The sequence below is a fragment of the Scomber scombrus genome, chromosome 18, assembly GCF_963691925.1.
Source record: "Scomber scombrus chromosome 18, fScoSco1.1, whole genome shotgun sequence".
In the NCBI taxonomy this organism is placed as follows: Eukaryota; Metazoa; Chordata; class Actinopteri; order Scombriformes; family Scombridae; genus Scomber; species Scomber scombrus.
This window is the reverse complement of record NC_084987.1, coordinates 21,274,960-21,294,411: the sequence shown is the minus strand read 5'-3', so window position 1 is coordinate 21,294,411 and position 19,452 is coordinate 21,274,960. Positions and strand designations below refer to the sequence as shown.

At 42.0% G+C, this 19,452-nt stretch overlaps 1 protein-coding gene across 1 annotated transcript in view; it reads right to left on the bottom strand.

Annotated features, from left to right (window-relative positions):
- The window catches only part of grin2ba (glutamate receptor, ionotropic, N-methyl D-aspartate 2B, genome duplicate a), an 87,389-nt gene that overhangs the window by 23,011 nt on the left and 44,926 nt on the right, over nucleotides 1–19,452 (bottom strand). The window contains exons 4-6 of the mRNA XM_062438496.1: nucleotides 13,289–13,459; nucleotides 11,302–11,311; nucleotides 3,879–3,993 (exon numbers count right to left, since the gene is read on the bottom strand). Of these exons, the coding sequence (XP_062294480.1) occupies nucleotides 3,879–3,993; nucleotides 11,302–11,311; nucleotides 13,289–13,459 (296 nt within the window). The remainder of the gene's footprint in view (nucleotides 1–3,878; nucleotides 3,994–11,301; nucleotides 11,312–13,288; nucleotides 13,460–19,452) is intronic.

Genomic DNA, 19,452 nt, shown 5'->3' with positions numbered 1-19,452 from the left:
ACCAGACACTCAGTTTATTTCAATCATTAAGATGCACAGTGTTAAGATTAAATTACTGGGCAGGAATCGAATTTGCAAAATGAATTTAGATATAAATTCCTGCTGCTCATAACGGCAGCTCTGCTCTTGCAAACAGTTGAAGTACAACACCACAAAAAAATGCACATTTTGTTTGCTTGTTATGCAAGAAACATCTTCTGACTAGGGTTTTATTGCCACATTGTCTTTTACCTGACTTTAATTGTGTATAGCTCATCTGTCAATAAAATGACAATAAGGTAACAAACAAACAGGAGTACATTATGACTGATAATAAAATATAAGAGAGAGGAGATGTGGCAAAAACAAAAGGAGAGGAGAGGAGAGGACAGGAGAGGACTGGGACCCAAAGCTAAGAATGAGAGCAAGGTTAACCTGAAGGACGAGACTTAAACGGAGGAAAGAGCAGAATTCAGATCAAGAGGAGAGACTCAGGAGAGAAGCAGTGAGACAGAGGAAGAGGATGGAGAGAGATGATGGGGGGGCGAGGGGGGGCATTGGGACATGGACTTACAGATGAATTGACATGAAGTGAGACAGAAAAAGAAAGATGGAGTAAGGAGAGACGAATACATTTGCAGGGAGGGATGGGAGAGACTCAACTATAGATGGAGCATAAGAGTCGGGTGAGTGTCTGCGTGATAGGGAAAGAAAGCCGCAGATAGAGCTCATTCACATGCAAAATGCTGGTTCTTCTGTGGAGGGGAGTCCAGCTGCACGTCTGGAGGGCCCTCCAGCCCTTGTGGCTCTACTCCACTGAATGAGCATCATCAATTAGTCAATTTCCCCAGACGCCGGCCACATGAAACCATACCTGGAGATTTTGCATATGCCCTCTCTTTGAGAAGTGCCTGGTAGGCCACTTTTATCCAGGGACAGATATGGGCGGAAATGGATGTGGATCATCAGCTAATTGGACACACTATAATGGGAGACAGGGCGGGGCAGGGAGTGTGTAAAGCCAAGTATGCACACTCGTTAAATATGTAAATGTACACACACACACACACACACACACACACACACACACACACACACACACACACACACACACACACACACACACACACACACACACACACACACTTCACTCCAGGGAACACAAATTTGGCAGGGTTGCCTGGAGTGGACAAGCTAAGGCTGTGTACCCCTGGGGCACAATGTAGCCTTCTTCCATCCGGACAGAAAGAGTGAGAGGCAGTCAGTGCTAGAGATAGACAAGAAGGGAGAGACAGAGAGAGAGAGAGAGAGAGAGAGAGAGAGGAGAGAGAGAGAGAGAGAGAGAGAGAGAGAGAGAGAGAGAGAGAGAGAGAGAGAGAGAGAGTGAGAGAGAGAGAGAGAGAGAGAGAGAGTAGAGAGAGAGAGAGAGAGAGAGAGAGAGAGAGAGAGAGAGAGAGAGAGAAATGGGGTTCAAATCAGCCCAGAGGGGAGTAAACGGGACTGGACACTACAGAGTCTTCACACTACTTCAAAGGTGCAAGGAAGGATAGTTGTAGGAGCTGGAACTCATTAGGATCCAAGGAAAGTGGTTCAGCTGGAAGTCAGGCTAAGAATTAAACATGAGTGAGCGAGCAAGCGAGCGGGAGCAGGAGGGGGAGGAAAGAGAAGGGGTGGTGCAGGCTGCAAGGGGAGGAAGAGAGAGAGGAAAGAAAGTGAGAGAGGGAGAGAGGGAGAGAGAGAGAGAGGGAGAGAGAGAGAGAGGGAGAGAGGGAGAGAGAGAGAGAGAGAGAGAGAGAGAGAGGAGAGAGAGAGAGAGAGAGAGAGAGAGAGAGAGAGAGAGAGAGAGAGAGAGAGAGAGAGAGGAGACAGGAGGGGAGCGATTCACCTTGTTCTCTGATCAGAGGACAGAATATAGATTAGAGAGGCAGAAGAAAGAGAGAAATACTAAGAATAAAGAACAGGGAGAGTCAAAGAAGTCAGACTGCAGGACAAAGATACAATGGAGGGCGGGTGTCAGGAAACACAGATGCACGCTGGTGACTTTGCAGGTGGCTGTGTACATCAGCGTCATTAAAGATGATGTCGTTGTCTCTGAGAATTTGTCCGTCTATACAATAGTTGTTGTTTTTTTACCTTTATTTACTTGAGCTGACTGAGCACACATAAAGTTTCACTCAAGTTTGGTTTTTATTCATGGAGTTACACAAATTCACATATAGAAGTTGAACATCTACCTCTGAACTGTCACCCTCCCCAGTTTAAAGGGCTGGGCTACAGCTTTATACTGATTTTATACTTTTATACTTTGGATTTTCACAAGTTTATCAATTTCTTCTTGTGCTTGAGAACACTGGTACATTTCAACCACTCCTGACTCCTGAATTACAAATACACAACCCAGCTTTACTGTCGACCGTGTAAGCATAACTGATAGATTCTAAGCTATTGTTCGTGAGCATGTGCGTTTCCATTTCTATTTGAAAAGCAAGATAATAATCTCTCTCAGAGCGAATTTATGCCGTTAATGTTTCTATTTCATCTTCTTTCTCTAATCTTGCACTACTGAGCACCTGTGGCTCCATGTATGAGAGCCTGAGGTGACATTTGATTGTAATCAGTGTTAATTATGAACTGTTACCTTCTAGTACCGTCAGCTCTATTTGATTCAAAGTAGCTATTTCCTGTTATGCTTTAACTGTGAAAACAGGCAAGTATAAAAAAGCGAACTAAAATTAACTCTTTATTTGACGTTATGTAAAGTGTACTTATTTTTTAAATCTCTCCCCATGCTCTGTCTATATTTATTAATTTAGTTATTTTTGGTCAAGCTACTTGTGGAAGTGTTGAATAAGATAAGTTAAGCAGAATTTCCTCTCATAACTTGGTGACCGACAGTTTCTTAGCAACTGTACGAGCGTTAAAAGAGCAGTTTCACAATAATGTACAGGTAATAGCTTAGTGTATATTATGCTTTAATCCAGATCTGTTGGGCCTTGCTACAATAACTTGTCACAGTCTTACTGGACCAAATATTCTCTAATAACTGCATCATCCTTCTCAACACAATGATGCCATTTTCTAAAAGTCGCATTGTGGCAATTCCAACCCCAAAGTGTGTCTTACACACATTGTCTGAGTGGCTGAGAGCATTTTCAGTGAAAGCCTGTTGTGCAACCAAGGTAATATCCAGTACTAAACACGCAGCAGGCATCATAACATTCATTTTTTATTCTTCCTAGTTATAAAGCTGTTTTTTTTTTTATAATATTAGATTCTCAGTGCTGAACATCTATATATAGATAGCATTACATAGACAGGTGATATTTTTATAATTTAATTACTTGCTCCATGTTAGTTCTCACAGATTTGTTAGTGGAACTTTTCCATTGAAAATAATGAGAAAATAAATCTTTTTTAGAGTCACACAGCCTAAGTGAGGAAAGATGTGCAAAATATTACATAAATGATAGGTTTGTATGTAACACTTACACTACCAAACTTTTAAAATGAACCGCTGTAGCAAGCATTTTTACATCGCCGCTCCGGAGCCTCTGCTGCAGCGAACTGCTCAAAGGCACCTTTGCCAAGTTGATAATATCTAATCAGAGTAGCGCCTCTAAAGCTTAAGGCTTAAAATGCTTAAAAAGTGAAAATCAGATGATAAGGGAGGAAGATAAAGAAGACACAGAGAGATATTCCTGGACCAATCAGCGATTGCAATAAAAGGACTAACTCGCTGACATTGCTGCCACGCTGTCATTCATTATTTGACATTTTACATGTTATTTTACCGTTGACACCTGAAGTAAACGAATTTGAAGTCTGTTTTCCTTTTTTATTCCCTCAAAAAACAAACAAAAAAGAAACACACTCTCCATCTCTCACTCTCTCTCTCTCACCCTGTCCCACTGTCTGTCCTTGTTGAGCAGAATGATGACCAGCTTGGGGTGCATCTGGTATCCGTCCTCGCTGAACGACAGATTACGCCCCTCGAACGTCACATTCATCAGGTACCTGTAGAGGGGAACATTGGGGAGATAGACACAGAAAGAGACGTTGAGGCATATATCACTTACTGAAAAATATCTGTGTCAGTGGCAGCTCTATATATCTAAATCCATTCTTGCTCAGCGGTAAACAGTGTAAACATTTTACATTCATTGTGTGTTGTTTTTTTTTTTTTTAGCGTTTATCTTTCAAAGACAAACCCGCTGACATTACGCAAATTCATCATCAGTCGGAGAAATAGCTATCAGGCTAATGTCAAACCAGCTTTTCCGTGAATAGATTAATACACATTAGTCATCAGTTGCAGACAGACATTTGAGCAAAACAGCAGGTGATGATTTTAAGGCAGACGGAGTAAAACGACTTCCAGCAAATCATCTCTCCAATCATCATCCAATGGGTTTGATCCCTGCAGCAGCTAAAGTGTTCACAGTTACTGATGTGACCTTAGATGAGACACCTGTTCATGCATGCACACTTTTTAAAAACTGCAGTCGAGTATTTTGCACATGCCAGACCCTTGATCGTTTGTTCTTAAAGTGGAAAACAGGAGAGGAAATAATCACTGGCCTCCTTATTTCATGGCTAGATGGAGATTTCTGCATGATTGACCACCAACTTTTCAAGAAAGTCATAAAAAATGTTATGAACACTAAACTCGTCATCAAGAGTTCAAATGTCACCTACATTTTGAACTCATTTAAATCATAACTTGTACAGTATTAGAGTTTTTATTAGAACTGAAACTGAATTTTTCAAATAAGCAAATAAATAAAGGCTTTTAGTTGCGTGCATATATATTTTTAATTATTTAGTAGTACAGCTCTTACACTGGATAACATCATTTTTAATCATTTTAGTTCCAGTTTTCTTAGTTTTTTAGTCTTCTATGATGTTTAGCTGCATATCTTTGTGTTGTGGACTGTTGGATGGGACAAAAGGACACATTTTTGGTTGCGTCTTTGGCTTTGTGAAACGGTAATTAACATTTTTCAACATTTTCTGACATTTTAAAAACCAAATGACTAATTGATTAATTGAGAAAATAATCTATGGATTAATTGATCGTGAAAATAATCATTTGTTGCAGCAGAAAACAAACAAACAAAAAAAGCTGTAATTGGTGAAAATATGATTACATCACCTAAAAGATAAATTGAACAATTGTTACACTAAGCGGAGAAAAAAAGAGCAACAGAAACTAGCAATGAAGTCAATGTTGGTAACAGTTTAATTCACCAATAGCAGCTTTTGTGTGTGTGTGTGTGTGTGTGTGTGTGTGTGTGTGAGTGTGTGTGTGTGTGTGTGTGTATCGTGTGTGTATCGTGTGTGTGGCAGGGAAAGAGAAACCCAGAGAAAGCAGCATTGTTGCTGTCAGGTGAAATAATTTCACCTCTCTTCAACTAAACACAACACACACATAGACACACACACACACGCTCGCGCACACACACACACACACACACACACTCAACACTGTTTTTTCTAGCAGTAATTATGGTGACTGTGCGTGGGAAAGTGTAAGTGTGTGTATATGGGAGCAGGAATGTTGATGTCAGGTGAACTCAGATCACTTCACTGTCACCTCCCGCATACACACACGGACCCGTGCACACACACACACACACACACACACACACACACACACACACACACACACACACACACACACACACACACACACACACACACACACACACACACACACACACACACACACAAAATAACAGCATCTCTTAATTTTCACACGCATTCTCTCTCTCTCTCTCTCTCTCTCTCTCTCTCTCTCTCTCTCTCTCTCTCTCTCTCATTCTCTCTCTCTCTCTCTCTCTCTCTCTCTCTCTCTCTCTCTCTCTCTCTCCTTCTGTGACTGTTTCCATGGAAACGTTCTGCTTCAAAACTGTGCACACCATATAGATGAATAAATAAATGACAAAAAAGGTGTATGTATGTGTGTGTGAGTGTGCATGAACGACTGGCTTGGTGACAGTGTACTGATGGGGGTCTTTAAACACTGGACTGGGTCATGTATGGAGCCTTCTACACATGATCGGCAGCAGAATCTGTTTGTCTTGAGCCATCGTTTTGCTCAGGAGAGAGAAAGAGATGAAGTTGCAACCCTGCTGCAGCTCCACCATTATGTTACTCCAGTCAGATTTTGCATCTCACTGCTGCACTCAAAGTTCAAATTGCTTTAACTTTAACCCTGTCTGACGTTTTAGCTGCTATTGTAATTATCTATCCATTTATCCGTCTATCTAGTCCTAGGTATAGAATGGAGTGATTTACGTAATAATCCAGCAATTACTCTAATGCCAGCTTCCTTATTCTATTTCCTGTATTAAATATTGATATTTTCAATGGGCTGCGATGAGCCGAATCATCCAGCATCATACCGTCTCATGCAGCCCCATGTGTCCAGCTAACAGCCCCATCCTGTAGAGCCTTGGCACTGATACAAAGTGCACAGAATCTGCTGCATAAATCATAAGCCATTTACAAAATGACTTGACGCTGTGCCCCCTTTAATCTTTACTAAGCAAGCTATTGTTACGTGCTACAATGTGGGGCCTGTTGTGTGTGTGTGTGTGTGTGTGTGTGTGTGTGTATGTGTGTGTGTTTATGTGCGCACGCGTGTGCATGCTTCCTACACACAGCAGTAACGGAGCGAAACACAAGCATATGTGTGTTGCCATGGCACCCACAACCACTATGACTTCCGAGCCAATCTGCTGTGTTACTATGGTAACGGTAATCTCGCAGAGGGTGGGAGGTAAAGCGACAGAGAGAGAGAGAGAGAGAGAAGAGAGAGAGAGAGAGAGAGAGAGAGAGAGAGAGATAGTAGAGAGAGAGAGAGAGAGAGAGAGAGAGAGGAGAGAGAGAGAGAGGTGGGATTCAAAGAAAAAGAGGGAGGGGACGGGACGTATTACTACTAGACTGCATCGCTCTTTTCTCCCATCATACTAACTCCTGCGTCTCCAAACCAAGTGATCATATCCGCTTCCTGTCAGCTCCTTTAAACTTCCTGCATCACTATCAGTACAAGTGGACGCACACATCCCTATAAACAGTGAGGCTTTACTCAGCATTCACATTCACAGAGGTATATACGTGACAGCTGCCCAGTCACTCCTCTTATGGGCAACTGGTGTTAAGTGCCTCGCTTAAGGCTACATGACAGCAGGAGGTGGGGTGAAATGCCTTCACTGCCTTCCTTTGCCAGGCCAGTGACACATATAAACATGTCAACACAAATCTCTGCTCTAACCTCCTCCCTCTAATTACTGAGGGTGTGTGACATGACATTGTATTTGAGTGAAAGCTGGCATCAACATGCCCACTATGCACACATGCAAATACTGTTTGTGGGTAGCATGATAAGACAGAGGCACACATCTCTCTGCCCACTAAGCTCCTTGTTTTGGTGTTGAGCTCGTCATTTTCCATCTCAGGCCAGAGGAGAGTATCTGAACTATACTGTACAGAAGGTGAATTAAAATTCAACCGGCAGCAGCAGCAGCAGCAGCAGCAGCAGCTGTCTCCACCTGGCGAACGACAGCGAGTGACCAAACTCAGGAAGGCAGCGTTCCGATCACATCTACAGTAACAATATCTCCTTCATTAACCGCCTCACATTATAGATATTTCAGTGAATCTTCCCACTTTCTGCTTTTATTTGAGGACGATTTTTTGGATTGTAAATCAGAGCAACACTGTGCCAGACAAACACAAACACACTCTCTCTCTCACACACACACACACACACACACACACACACACACACACACACACACACACACACACACACACACACACACACACACACACACACACACACACACAAAGAAACACTTGCCATGCTAACTCCCTGGCCTGACACAGATACGTTTTAGCGCATGTTCTGGTGTGAATAATGGAGGAGTTGTGTGAAATATTGATAAGTCAGTTTTAATAAATTAACCCTGACATGAATTAGTCATGAATTACACTCCTTAGCAATTACTGTGGTGCAATGTACTTATTGGATTTGTAGAGAGAGGGGAATCTATATGGAAAATGATACAATGCGCTGTGTGGCACTCTGTGTGGTCGAGGCAGACAAACATACATGTGCACACTTGGGGTATCCGGAGTAAGGTGGGAGGTGTGAATTTGTTGTGTGTATGTGGCACACGTATGCATCGTGGTATTCATGTGTGTGTAGACAGACATGGGAGCTGAATGTGTAAACAGTGTCATAAATTGTGCTAATGGGAAGAGAGCGGAGAGATGACAAGACAGGAGCAGAGACACAGAAAGGAGGGGAGGACTGACAACATCAAAGTAGCAAATGGCACTTGATATGTGGCTTTGATTTGGTTTATTTTTGACAAATGGTAGACAGCACTTAATTAAAACTAATTATAATAAAGTTCATTTAGAATTGCAGCCCTGCCAAAGATAGCAGTCAAAGATGATGGATAAAATACTTGAACACGGATTCTTTTTCTTTTGTTTTGCACATTTCTAATACTTTCAGAATAAAACGTACCCAGTGAGAATAAAAACTGTGATTGCGTCGAGCAGAATTAGGAGAAACAAAGAAAAAGAGAAAATAACGAAATAAAAATAGAAGGAGATGCAAAGATTATGTGAGATAAAATAAGACTGCAAAAAAAAGAAAAAAAGGAGAGAACTGAGTAAACCTGGCAGAGAAAAGGAGATTTAGTGACAGAGACAGATGAAAAGATTTAGGAGGAGAAAGGGAGGCAGCAATAAAAATGGAGAGAAGGGAGAAAGAGAGAAAGATAGAGCAGGAGCATCCTGACCTAGTTCCAATCAAGCGCCATCACAAACAGGTAGCCTCCCACTGGCCTGCCCTATAAACACACACTCAACTGGCCTTTATAGACTCAGTCTGACACACACACACACACACACACACACACACACAAACACCCACGTGGACACACTGTCCACCGAGCTGGCGCACACTCATCACTCAGCTCAATAGGGTCATAATGCTGCTTTAAAGTGTTCTGCGCACACTCACATACACACACACACACGCACATGCAAACACACAGACACTCTATTGAAAGCTTCACAGAGGCCACAGAAGTTCATAAATGTCCACAGAGCTTAAAAGCCCTCTACACCTTTCCAACTTCAAGCTCATTTGGAACCTGTCCACGCCTGGCAAGGTTAGGGCCGCTGTTGTCAAAACTCACCACTCTCTGCGCCGTTGCGTATCGCTCGCCAGTGGTGTTCCTTTCCATCTCTCTCTCTCTCTCCCCCTCGCTTTGTCTTTCGCTCCCTCCTCGCTTTTCACTCTCTTCTTCTCTCTTTCTGCTATCTTAATTTGTCAGGCTCATACTGTAGCATTAGCTGGAATGTCACAGCGCTGGCTACAGTGGACTTAATTTACTTAGCGGAGTGACGTGTCCTTCTCTTGTGGTATTCTAAGAGCTGAGGGCTGGACGAGGAAATGCTAAGCAGAGAGGGGGATCAGCATAATGTATGGCTTACACAGTCAAGTAGATGACCGTGACCAAACAGCAATTCTTCATCATTCACCAGTAGACTGAAAGATATTATTTACATATTTCCATGCCTCCCTTACAAACCTAACCCTGTTGTAATCCTTAAGCTTGAAAAACATTGAAAAATGTGTTGAGTCTTTATTTTTTCTCTGCATGGGAATTTTGACTCGCCCTTAGTAAAACAGAGGGAATCATTTAGAAAGACAGAGACACAATAACAAAAGAAGCAATAATAAAACAGAGACTAAAAATAAATGAGGGAAAACAAATTAAAACGACTGAAACCAGAATATTAGAACAAGTTTAAAACAATAGGGTAAAGGTTAAACCAAGTGACTTTACTGCACATACTAAAAAGGAATGGCAGGTATCAGTGGAAATGATGTTTGCCTTTCTAGCATGGGTCTCTGATCATCTCCACTAGTCCCAAGTCAGTCTAAGATATTCTGTGGCCTCCCAAAACTGTCCCACAAGTATTGTTTTGCTCACTGTGCTTTGGTATGTATTTAGATGATTGATAAGTTCTCTCCTTCAAGGTGTCAGCACTGAACCCTTCCTTCCTTCCCCAATTGATGGGCTGCTTCAAATCTTAAATCTGAATTTTCAATTTTACTTTTCCTATACGGCGAATGCTCTTGAAAAAATCAGCCTAAAATGACCTACCAAAGATCTGTCCCAGTATAAAACTGAACGAGAAATACGCAGAGCTGCTCCTGAGGCGTGCTCATTCTGTATAGTTTGTTCCTCATAACTTTTTGAGAGACTGTTTCCTGATGAGTCTGACTTTCCGCTGCCAGGCTCAATCAATTTTCATGGATGTTTTTTTCCAAATAATATCATGCAGCAAAAACTGAGCTTAAGAGACTGAGGCTTTGTTTTCAACCCAGCACAGCTATTCGATGTCATTCAGCTGCTAAGAATTAATCAGATTTATTGATGATTTGCTTTACAGGTCTGTTTGAACATTCGCAAAATGGTGTTTGAGTTCACTGGAGAGCATCATTGAGTATAAGGTTTTCCTGCCCTATGAAAGGCTCTTCTGATTGAGTTGCTTCCTTTTCCAACCATCTTTCATCCAAGTAGTCATCCATTGATTCACTTAGTAGTGAACCAACCGGGCAGCAGGGCATCCATCCAGCCAACCCAGCTAGCCAACCAGTCATTCATTCAATTTCTAGTATATAGACTTGAAGGCCAAACGCTAATCTCTTGATTGAACACTTGAAGACAAAGGTTATCACCAGACAAATTTAGTTAAGGCAGTGCGGGGCAAAGGATCTTAGCAGCGCTAGCAACTGATCTAATCAACAACACCGCTAAGTTGATTATAAAACTGCAGGTCTGGAGCGCAGACAATGGTTGGGGAGGAGCAGAACCAGTGGAGAAGAGAGACGAGATGAGAGGAGAAAGGAGAGAAGAAAACAAAGAAGGTGTGAGCGCATGAAATGGGGCAGAGTGGCGCTCGACAGAGGAGAATAAAGTGGAACAAAGCGGGAGCAGAGGAGAGCAGATGTATAAAAGCAGACCAGGGCAGAACAAAGGTAGAAGGCTACAGGGCGAGAGAGGACAGAGGAGAACATGACAGAGTAAAGTGTTGAGCCGAGCAGAGAAGAGAGAGAGAGAGCGGCGCAGGACACGGCGGAGAAGACCACAGCGGAGTTGAGAAGAACAAAGTGGCACGCAGAAAACCACAGCGAGGCACGCACGAACAGAGCAGGGGAATTGTATTCTGGGGCAACAGCGGCTGCCATAAACTCCGCTGCTATCTCAAAGCAGTAAGCGGTGGTGAAACAAATGCAAAGCTTCAGAGAGGAGTGAACAAGCAGACAGGGGTTGAAATGACATCTAAAGAGTTTTACTGGGCTGGACAACAAAGCTTTCGCTGCCTTAGTGCAGGATGCAGTAAAGCTTGGAGCATGAGCAGAAAAAAAAAAGATCCATAACCGTTATACTTAGTGCAAACCGAAGAGGTGAGCATGTGTTTGTACAGTGGGCTCATGTTTTTCTCCTGCTGCTGTGTGAGTGTGATGGGTCCATATGAACATTAGTATTCCTGGATGAATATGTGCTTATGTTTAAGCAGTGAAGTTGTGGGAGAAAGCAGAGAGAGACTGACTGTACGTCCATCTGAGTGTGAGTGTGAGTCAGTGGGAGAGGGGTGAAAATGTATTTCAATGTGTGTGTGTGTGTGTGTGTGTGTGTGTGTGTGTGTGTGTGTGTGTGTGTGTGTGTGTGTGTGCGTACCTGTGTGTGCGTGTGTGTGTGTGTGTGTGTGTGTGTGTGTGTAAGCCCTATGACTGACTAAAAAGCATGCCACTAGACCATGAGCAGGAAACAGGATTTTTCTACAGCAGCAACCAGACTCACTTTGGGAGACAAATGACAGTCTTCTTAAATGCTGTAAAGTACCTACACACACACGCACACACACACACACACACACATCTGGCCTTCACTGACAGTCTGTCTTTCTTTAGCACAATAACAACACACATACCCACACACACACAGCCACAGCAGACACACAGAGGGGTGAAACTGCCCTCGAATATAATACTGCGCTGAGCTCTGGAGCACAGCACGACAGGGGCTAGTGTTCGCCGACTGAAACGCCATTGGGACCAATTAGGCAGTGCGCAGAGCAAAGCGCCGCCGAACGCTGTGCTTCACAACCAGTTCAAAAGGCCTGCTGCTGAGACGGACAGCTGAGGGGGTGGGGCTGGATTTTCCTGAGGAAGGGGGCATGTGAAGGGGGGGTGTTTGTGTGTATTTTTGTGTGTGTGTAGGGGTATTATTACATGGGGGGGGGGGGAGGAGGATGATCACAGTATGCAGGGGATGAAGGTGCATGTGTGTGTGTTTGTGTGTTTGCCAGCATCTGCTGCATCCATGATTGTGCTGATGTGTGCCAGGGCACTCATGTTGATGTTACGCGACATGGACCTGCGCACTTTTTTAAAGCTGCAGCGTGTAGCATTTCACCATCCATAAATCATTGCCACATTAATTTGGAGACATGAGTGTAATTGTAATTAAATGACTCTAAACAAATGAGACCATTGCTGAGGCATGTGGCCGCTGTACTCAGTTTTCATGGGATATGTTCTGGATAGCTTAAGGGTAAAAAAAGGGAGCTTGTTTTACTGCACACAAAGCAGGGAAACCTTTGTTCCTGCAGTGCACTCAGACTTTCTCACAGTGACAGATACTGTAATGATTTAAGAGCAGACAGAGGGAGAGTATGGACAAGTGGCGTCATTCAACAGGAAGTTGAACTGTTGATGGAGACCCACTCTTAACTTTAAAGACTACAAACAATATCACAACCAGTTCCCAAATATGATAAAGATATAAATATGCCAACATGTCCCAATTTACATAACACTGCTAAATTGGATTTTTAAATAACATAAAGTACACTGCACAATAAATTGTCAACAAATACTTAAAAAACAGGTGAACATAAAGTTTCTCCCAGTTAAAGCGTGTCTGCTTCAAAGTCTGCATTTCAAGAATAAAGAATTGAACAACTTTTGCTTCTCAAATGCTAATATTTGTCACAGATTTCTCTTTCCTCCAATTTGGCAGATAGAATAGATGTCTGCATTGTTGCCATCAATATCCCAGAATCCGTTGCACCTTGGTGCATTCAGACAGTCCTCAACGACCCATACACTTGAAAATGATCATTTGTGGTCAGGTGGTCAATGGTGGTCAGCGCTCACAATGTCACAATCTGGCCTCCACCTTCACTCACCTGAGCACTTCGTTAGGGTTGCCTGAGATGGGGGTCTTCTTGTCTGGAGCTCCGTGGCACTCGGACTTCAGCAGGGTGTGGGGGCCACGGTCCATCATCATGGTGGATGTTGCCATCGTGATAATTGCCACGCCGTCGCGGACGCGAGCCTCTAGGCCGTAGTCCCACTCGTCATAGGACACAGAGAGCAGACCTGGATGGACGAGGAAGAGGAGAGAGAAGAAGATCAGAGGAGATGTGGAAAGTAGACAATGAAATAGATGGTGAGATAGAAAGAAGACAAAGAAATTAGTAGAAAAAAAGAGAGAAGTAAGAAAGAAGTTAGGGATGTAAAGTAAATAAGACAAGAGAATGAGAGGTGAGCCGGATTATGTGTGGAAAATTGACAGAGGGACAAAAGAGAGATAGACAGATGGAGGAATGAAAGCAGGGAGATACAGGGATAATTCTGTGAGGGTATACAGAGTGTACATGTTTTGAACACACTCCAAGAGACAGAGTACACACTATGTGATGACTCAGAGAGCAGATGAATAGCAACCCCATCCCGCCTGACTAAGCGTCTATCACCTTGCCCTGTTTGTCCATCTGTCTGTTTAAAGCACTGTCTGTCTTTGTTTGTTGGCCTTTGCACTGTCTGTACGCCTGTTTATCTGTCCTTCTGTCTGACTGAGTCTTGTTCTCTTTTGACAATCTGTCTGTTTATGAACATTCGTTTGTAGGTCTCTGACTCTGTCTGTCTCCCTGCCCGTTTCTCCTGCTGACCTTCCAACCGACCATCCATCAGATCGTTCTATTGGCTGCCAGGACGCACGCCCTTCCTTCAGCCTACTGTCCCTCTATATTGTTGATTATCATGGAGTGATGGATCATACATGGATATTTCAAGTGTTCTCAAGGCTGAAGATAGCACCTGACCTTTTTAAAAATGTTATTATCATAATTAAATCAATGAAAGGTACATTCACACTATCATACAAACTTACAGACTCTACTGGACCCAAACACCTAATCACAAATAAAACTGATTTGCCTGTATGGACTACAGAAGACCTGACTTTTTGATTTATTCTCAGTATACTATGAATCTAAAATAAATAAATAAAAATATGCAACGGCAAGGGTTGATTTACTATGAAAATTAGGCAACAATGCATCTATTAAAACACAGCTGACATTTTCATAATGAGTTTCATTGATATCAAACTGTCATTATTGATAATATGATTAACTCATGAGAAATAGTCAGCATTAATTAATGACACACAGTGCATGCTGCCCAACACTGAGCCTGCTGCACAATGTTTATCTCTTTTTTAATGACCAATCATTTAGCTTGTTCACTGCTGTCAGGATTTTATCAGGTTGGAGCTAACAGGTGGGACTGTCCTAGTGACTGCCTCATATGGAATCTAACTGTTCTGGATTCATTTCGGAAATAGTTTTTATTTTTACAAAAATGATTTATCACTGGTTCATACTGAACCAAGTCCAAACAGCAAGTGCCCAATCATAGATAAGCAACCATAACTAGGCACAGCAGGACTGTCATGTTTGGGATTTCTAAACGTCGAAGCGATGTGCGTGGGGTAGTACAACAGCAAATTCAGTATCTAAAGAATTTGGAGGGTCATATCACACCTTTCCAAAACAAAACCCCCAACAAAAGAACAAAAGAGTTGTGTGTTGTGTCAAACGTTAACATGTCCTAATCACAAGCTAGCTAATAGCTAATCACAACCTTCAGTCGTAAGCTAGCAATATATTTTCAAAGTCAAGGGGCATATCACAGCTCACTAAATTACATGGGTTCACATGCTATTCTATTATTATAAGTTTAGAGTAACAATAGCAGCTTTGTCCTGCTCTGTATTTGGTTTGGGGATGCTCACATTCTAGCGACTTATTCCTACTCTTCATCTGCTTTTCTCTTGTAAAAGCGAATCATACTATTAAAAATGCATAAACAGTAAAAGCTTAAGTCTAAACACTGTGTTGCTTAGCGTTAAAAAGTCAACCAACTCATTTTTTTGCTTGACACTAGCCAGCCACATGTTATAAGATCTACTAGTGACAGTTCACAGCTGTTAGGTAGAAATAAGAAGCCTGCTTTTCTTTTTTACTTCTGAGTGAAATCAATGTTTCTAAAACTACTGCAAATTCCAGGTGGTAAATCTGCCACCGTTATCGTTATATCCTGCATATGTGCTAGAATGTAAAACTTTACAAGCGTAGCAGCAATGACTGTGGAGGGCAGGGTTTTATTAACAGGCGATCTGATGTGGAAACCTTCCTGTTCAAAAGCCTTACATCAGTCTTATCTAAACTCTCAGCTACAAGTGCCCTTATGACTTCTGAAAATGGCCAATAACTGATCTCTCTGTTTGGGTCCCAATAGACACCTCTGGGTTCAGGGTCACACAGCTGTCAGCGAAGAACGCCCTGCCTTCAAGACAATTTATCTGGCTATCTGTCTCTCTGTCTGCCTTTTAATCTGTCGCTCTCTCTGTCCATCAGTCTCTCTGCATCCATCTGACAGCACATGACCACATGTCAGCCACTCCACTACCATGTCAGTGGTCAGAAATAGACAGGCGGCCTGGCAACCTGCCGTCCTCACGGGGCCTCTGCACTGACAGCTCCGGCCCTCCAGGACCACATCTAATGTCACACACTGTTGACACTTTTTCAACACTCACTCACTCACTCCCGTCGCTTGTTCCTTTAACACACTTCACTTTTATTCTTTTTTTTTTTAATGAGAAAGATATTTTCATGAGAAGATGGATGTGTGTGTCTGCTACACATGTTCCTTGTGGTGTATTTTCTGTCTGTATACTTTTTTTTAGATCGTGGTAACTGCTGCTCTATGTGTATATATTCATACATCTCTCCGGATATGTTTAAATGTCACAATACAGACACATCAACTAGCAATGTTATAGCTGAACAGCACTGTGGCAGCTATAAAATCTGGCCTGTAAACTGGCTACTGCCTATGTTTAAAGGCAAACACTGTCTGCCTGTCACAGATACACACACACGCGAAAAAAAATAATACAAAGATTGCAAACAGAGCATCCATGCATAGAAAAATTGATTGGAAAACGTAATAGAAGAACTACCGTATCAGTGGGTATTTTTGGAAACAGCTTATTATTGTCGGTGATGTCAAATTGGGTGGTTTACGTTAGCACAGTCTGTGCAGCAGTAGTGTTTAACTCTCAAGAATAGAGACAGAAAGGCTGTTAGTGAGAGAGCGTGAGAGCCGAGAAGGACGAGGAGGAAAAAGGCGGATGGAATGAGAAAGTCCGACAGCAGCAGAGACACAGATATAGAGAACAGAAGCTAAAGAAAGTTTTTAAAAAACTGATAGGAGTAAGGCGAGAGAGAGCCACAGGCTGAAAGAATGACATAGAAAACACAGAGAGGGTGAGGGAACAACAGAGTGAAATAAGGAGGAAAGGGAAGGAAGGAGGAGAGTGGGAGGAGAGATGGTTCCCCAGAGCGCCACTTAAGGAAGGCATCAGTGGAATTACCCAGGAGAATTGGAGGCTCTTCATCACACATGGTGCAAATTATTTAGTGTGCCTAGTAAGCAAATTAGCCCCACAGCTAGCGTGCACCTTCTGCTGAACTCTGAACCGCTGGATTCACCCAGAGCGCTCACCGCCACGCCATCAGTCACATGCTGTGCCACGTTGTCGTTTTTACTCTGCGTTAGTTCCAAAGTTGTCTTGGTTGACTCCCACTACGGGCTAATGTGACTGTGTGTGTGAGAGTGAATGTGAGGGATTGCTAAATGGGTTTAGTTGGTTGAATGACTGAGTTCTACAGCTGAATAGCTCACGTCTACAAATATCATGCCATTATCTCGCTTTTGTATGGAAGAATCTTCATCCTGGCTCACACTCATACAAATATAGAGCCAATATTTTGTGCCAGTCATTTTCTGTTTAAATCTGTCCATTCACATGACAAAAACAATGAGAATTTTTCCTCTTCTCAAGACTGCAAAACTTCTGCTATAACATTTTAATTACAGGACAGTATAATATGCATTTCGGATGCTTTAGCAACACATTACGGCAGGGTGAGGGCTGCTTTCAGTGCAGGTTTTATAGACCATCATTGCTAGAAGCTGTTAAATAAAATCCTACCATCATGTTCATCTTATTGGCAGAGGGCAGCACTGACAAGCAGAGATGCTGCTGCAGCACCGCTATGGGCAGAAACTGAGCCATCTTTATACTTTTAACATAGAAACGATATATTATTTCTATGCTTAATGTCATTCAATATAATATCTTATAAATATTTCTTTACATACATTAGATACCAAGCTGTATTATAATTAAACTAACAAAAATGATAAATGATTTACTCTATTTTATATATGTTATTTAGTTTTTTTAAATCCCCTCCAGACAAGTTTTTTGTACATAAAAATAAAATAATAATTATTATTATTTGTGCCTGATGTTTTTCCTACAAAAAAAGTTAAATCACCTTATTAAAAACCTTACAATTCCACCTGTTTGTTCTCCCTCATTGAAAAATTTGCAATCTATGAATATTCAAATATTCCCCCATAAAATTGGATTTTCATTGAGCTCAGAGAAACTTTACCCTATTAGCAAATGAATGTGAAAACAAACTGCACATACATCATTCTGCACACAGAAGCTCACACATCCAACTGTAGGAGCAAGAAGAAAAACATATTTTTAAGTGGAGGGGGTCTTAAGTTCAACAACAGCTTTGAGTATCATATTTTATTACACTGTATAGTATCCGAGTATCCTATTCATCACGCATTAAATGAGTGAATGGCATTTATCCTACTATCTGTCATTATATCCCCTATAATTAATCCCATGATAATTCAATGTTCACTGAGAGAGGTTTGTGAGTGTCCATCAACGCAGCCACTCGCCCCGCCAGCTCCACTTCATAATCATCCAGGCAATACATGAGCTAGTCACGATTATCTCCGTGGCAACATAAATCAAGAGGGAAGTTGTTGTGTGATTTACATAACTGATATGATAATATATCAAACTTTATAGAGTGGAACCCTAATTTGGACCAGACAAACTGACACACACACATATGCAGTTAAAAAAATCAGAGTACGTTCACACATACACACGACCAAAGTTTTGTTTAACCTGGCACTCTCCACCATATGAGGTACACACAAGAGCAAACCACACACTCCATTTGACTACACTCACCCATTATTTTCTCATGCAAATTAAACCATGAACCAATCGCACATTTCACAGATAAATGCACTCAGACATTACACACAAATGAACTAAACACACTCATAGGCACACACACACACACACACACATATACACACACACAAACAAACACACACACACACGGGGGTACAGACACACTCCCTACTCCCATTAAGAGTAAATCATCCATGGATGCCAATAAGAGAGCAGAGGTAAAAAGTTTGAGTTATGGCGACTGAACGGCACAACGATCTCAGGTTCCGCCTGACAACCATTTCCCAGAAACTGCTGAGGACAGGCAGCAGTGTAATATCTCCCTTCACTGTAAATCAACAAACCAAACACCAACAAATTATCAAGCTCATATGTCCAACTCAAATATACTACCTGCTGTACAATTTACTCCCCTACAGCAAGTAAAATCGACTGAAGTTGTGGAAAGTTCCATTGGTTTTCATGGTGGTGGCAACGTCACTAAAAGATAAAGGTTTGATTCCCACTGGGAGTTGGCCTTTCTGAAAGTGTCTGCCCACCCCCAAGTGCTGAAAGACATGTTACATGAGGCAGTCTGACAGATGTGTCTGACAGATTGCGTGAGCAGGTTGAGTGGTTAATGCACCCCAACTTGGATGTCACTTTGGTTCCAGGTTTGACCTTCAAAGGTTAGAATGACCTCCAGTGGTGTTGTGGGGGAGAGAGCGGGAGAGTATTGCTCCCTCACTTCTTATTGAGGAAAGGTCAGTTTGTTTGTTTTTTTGTTTTGCAGGAGAAATCAAGAAAGCCAACTCAAAATAAAGCTTAGAAAATAAAATTTTAGAGGCTTAGCGTTTTTTTCTGTTTTGTCAAGTAGGTTAAACTTAGGACAACCTTTGACTTTGTTTTTGTGAACGTTCACTGACATTTTATCATTTTAGCCTGGTCTTAATGATGACCAAAG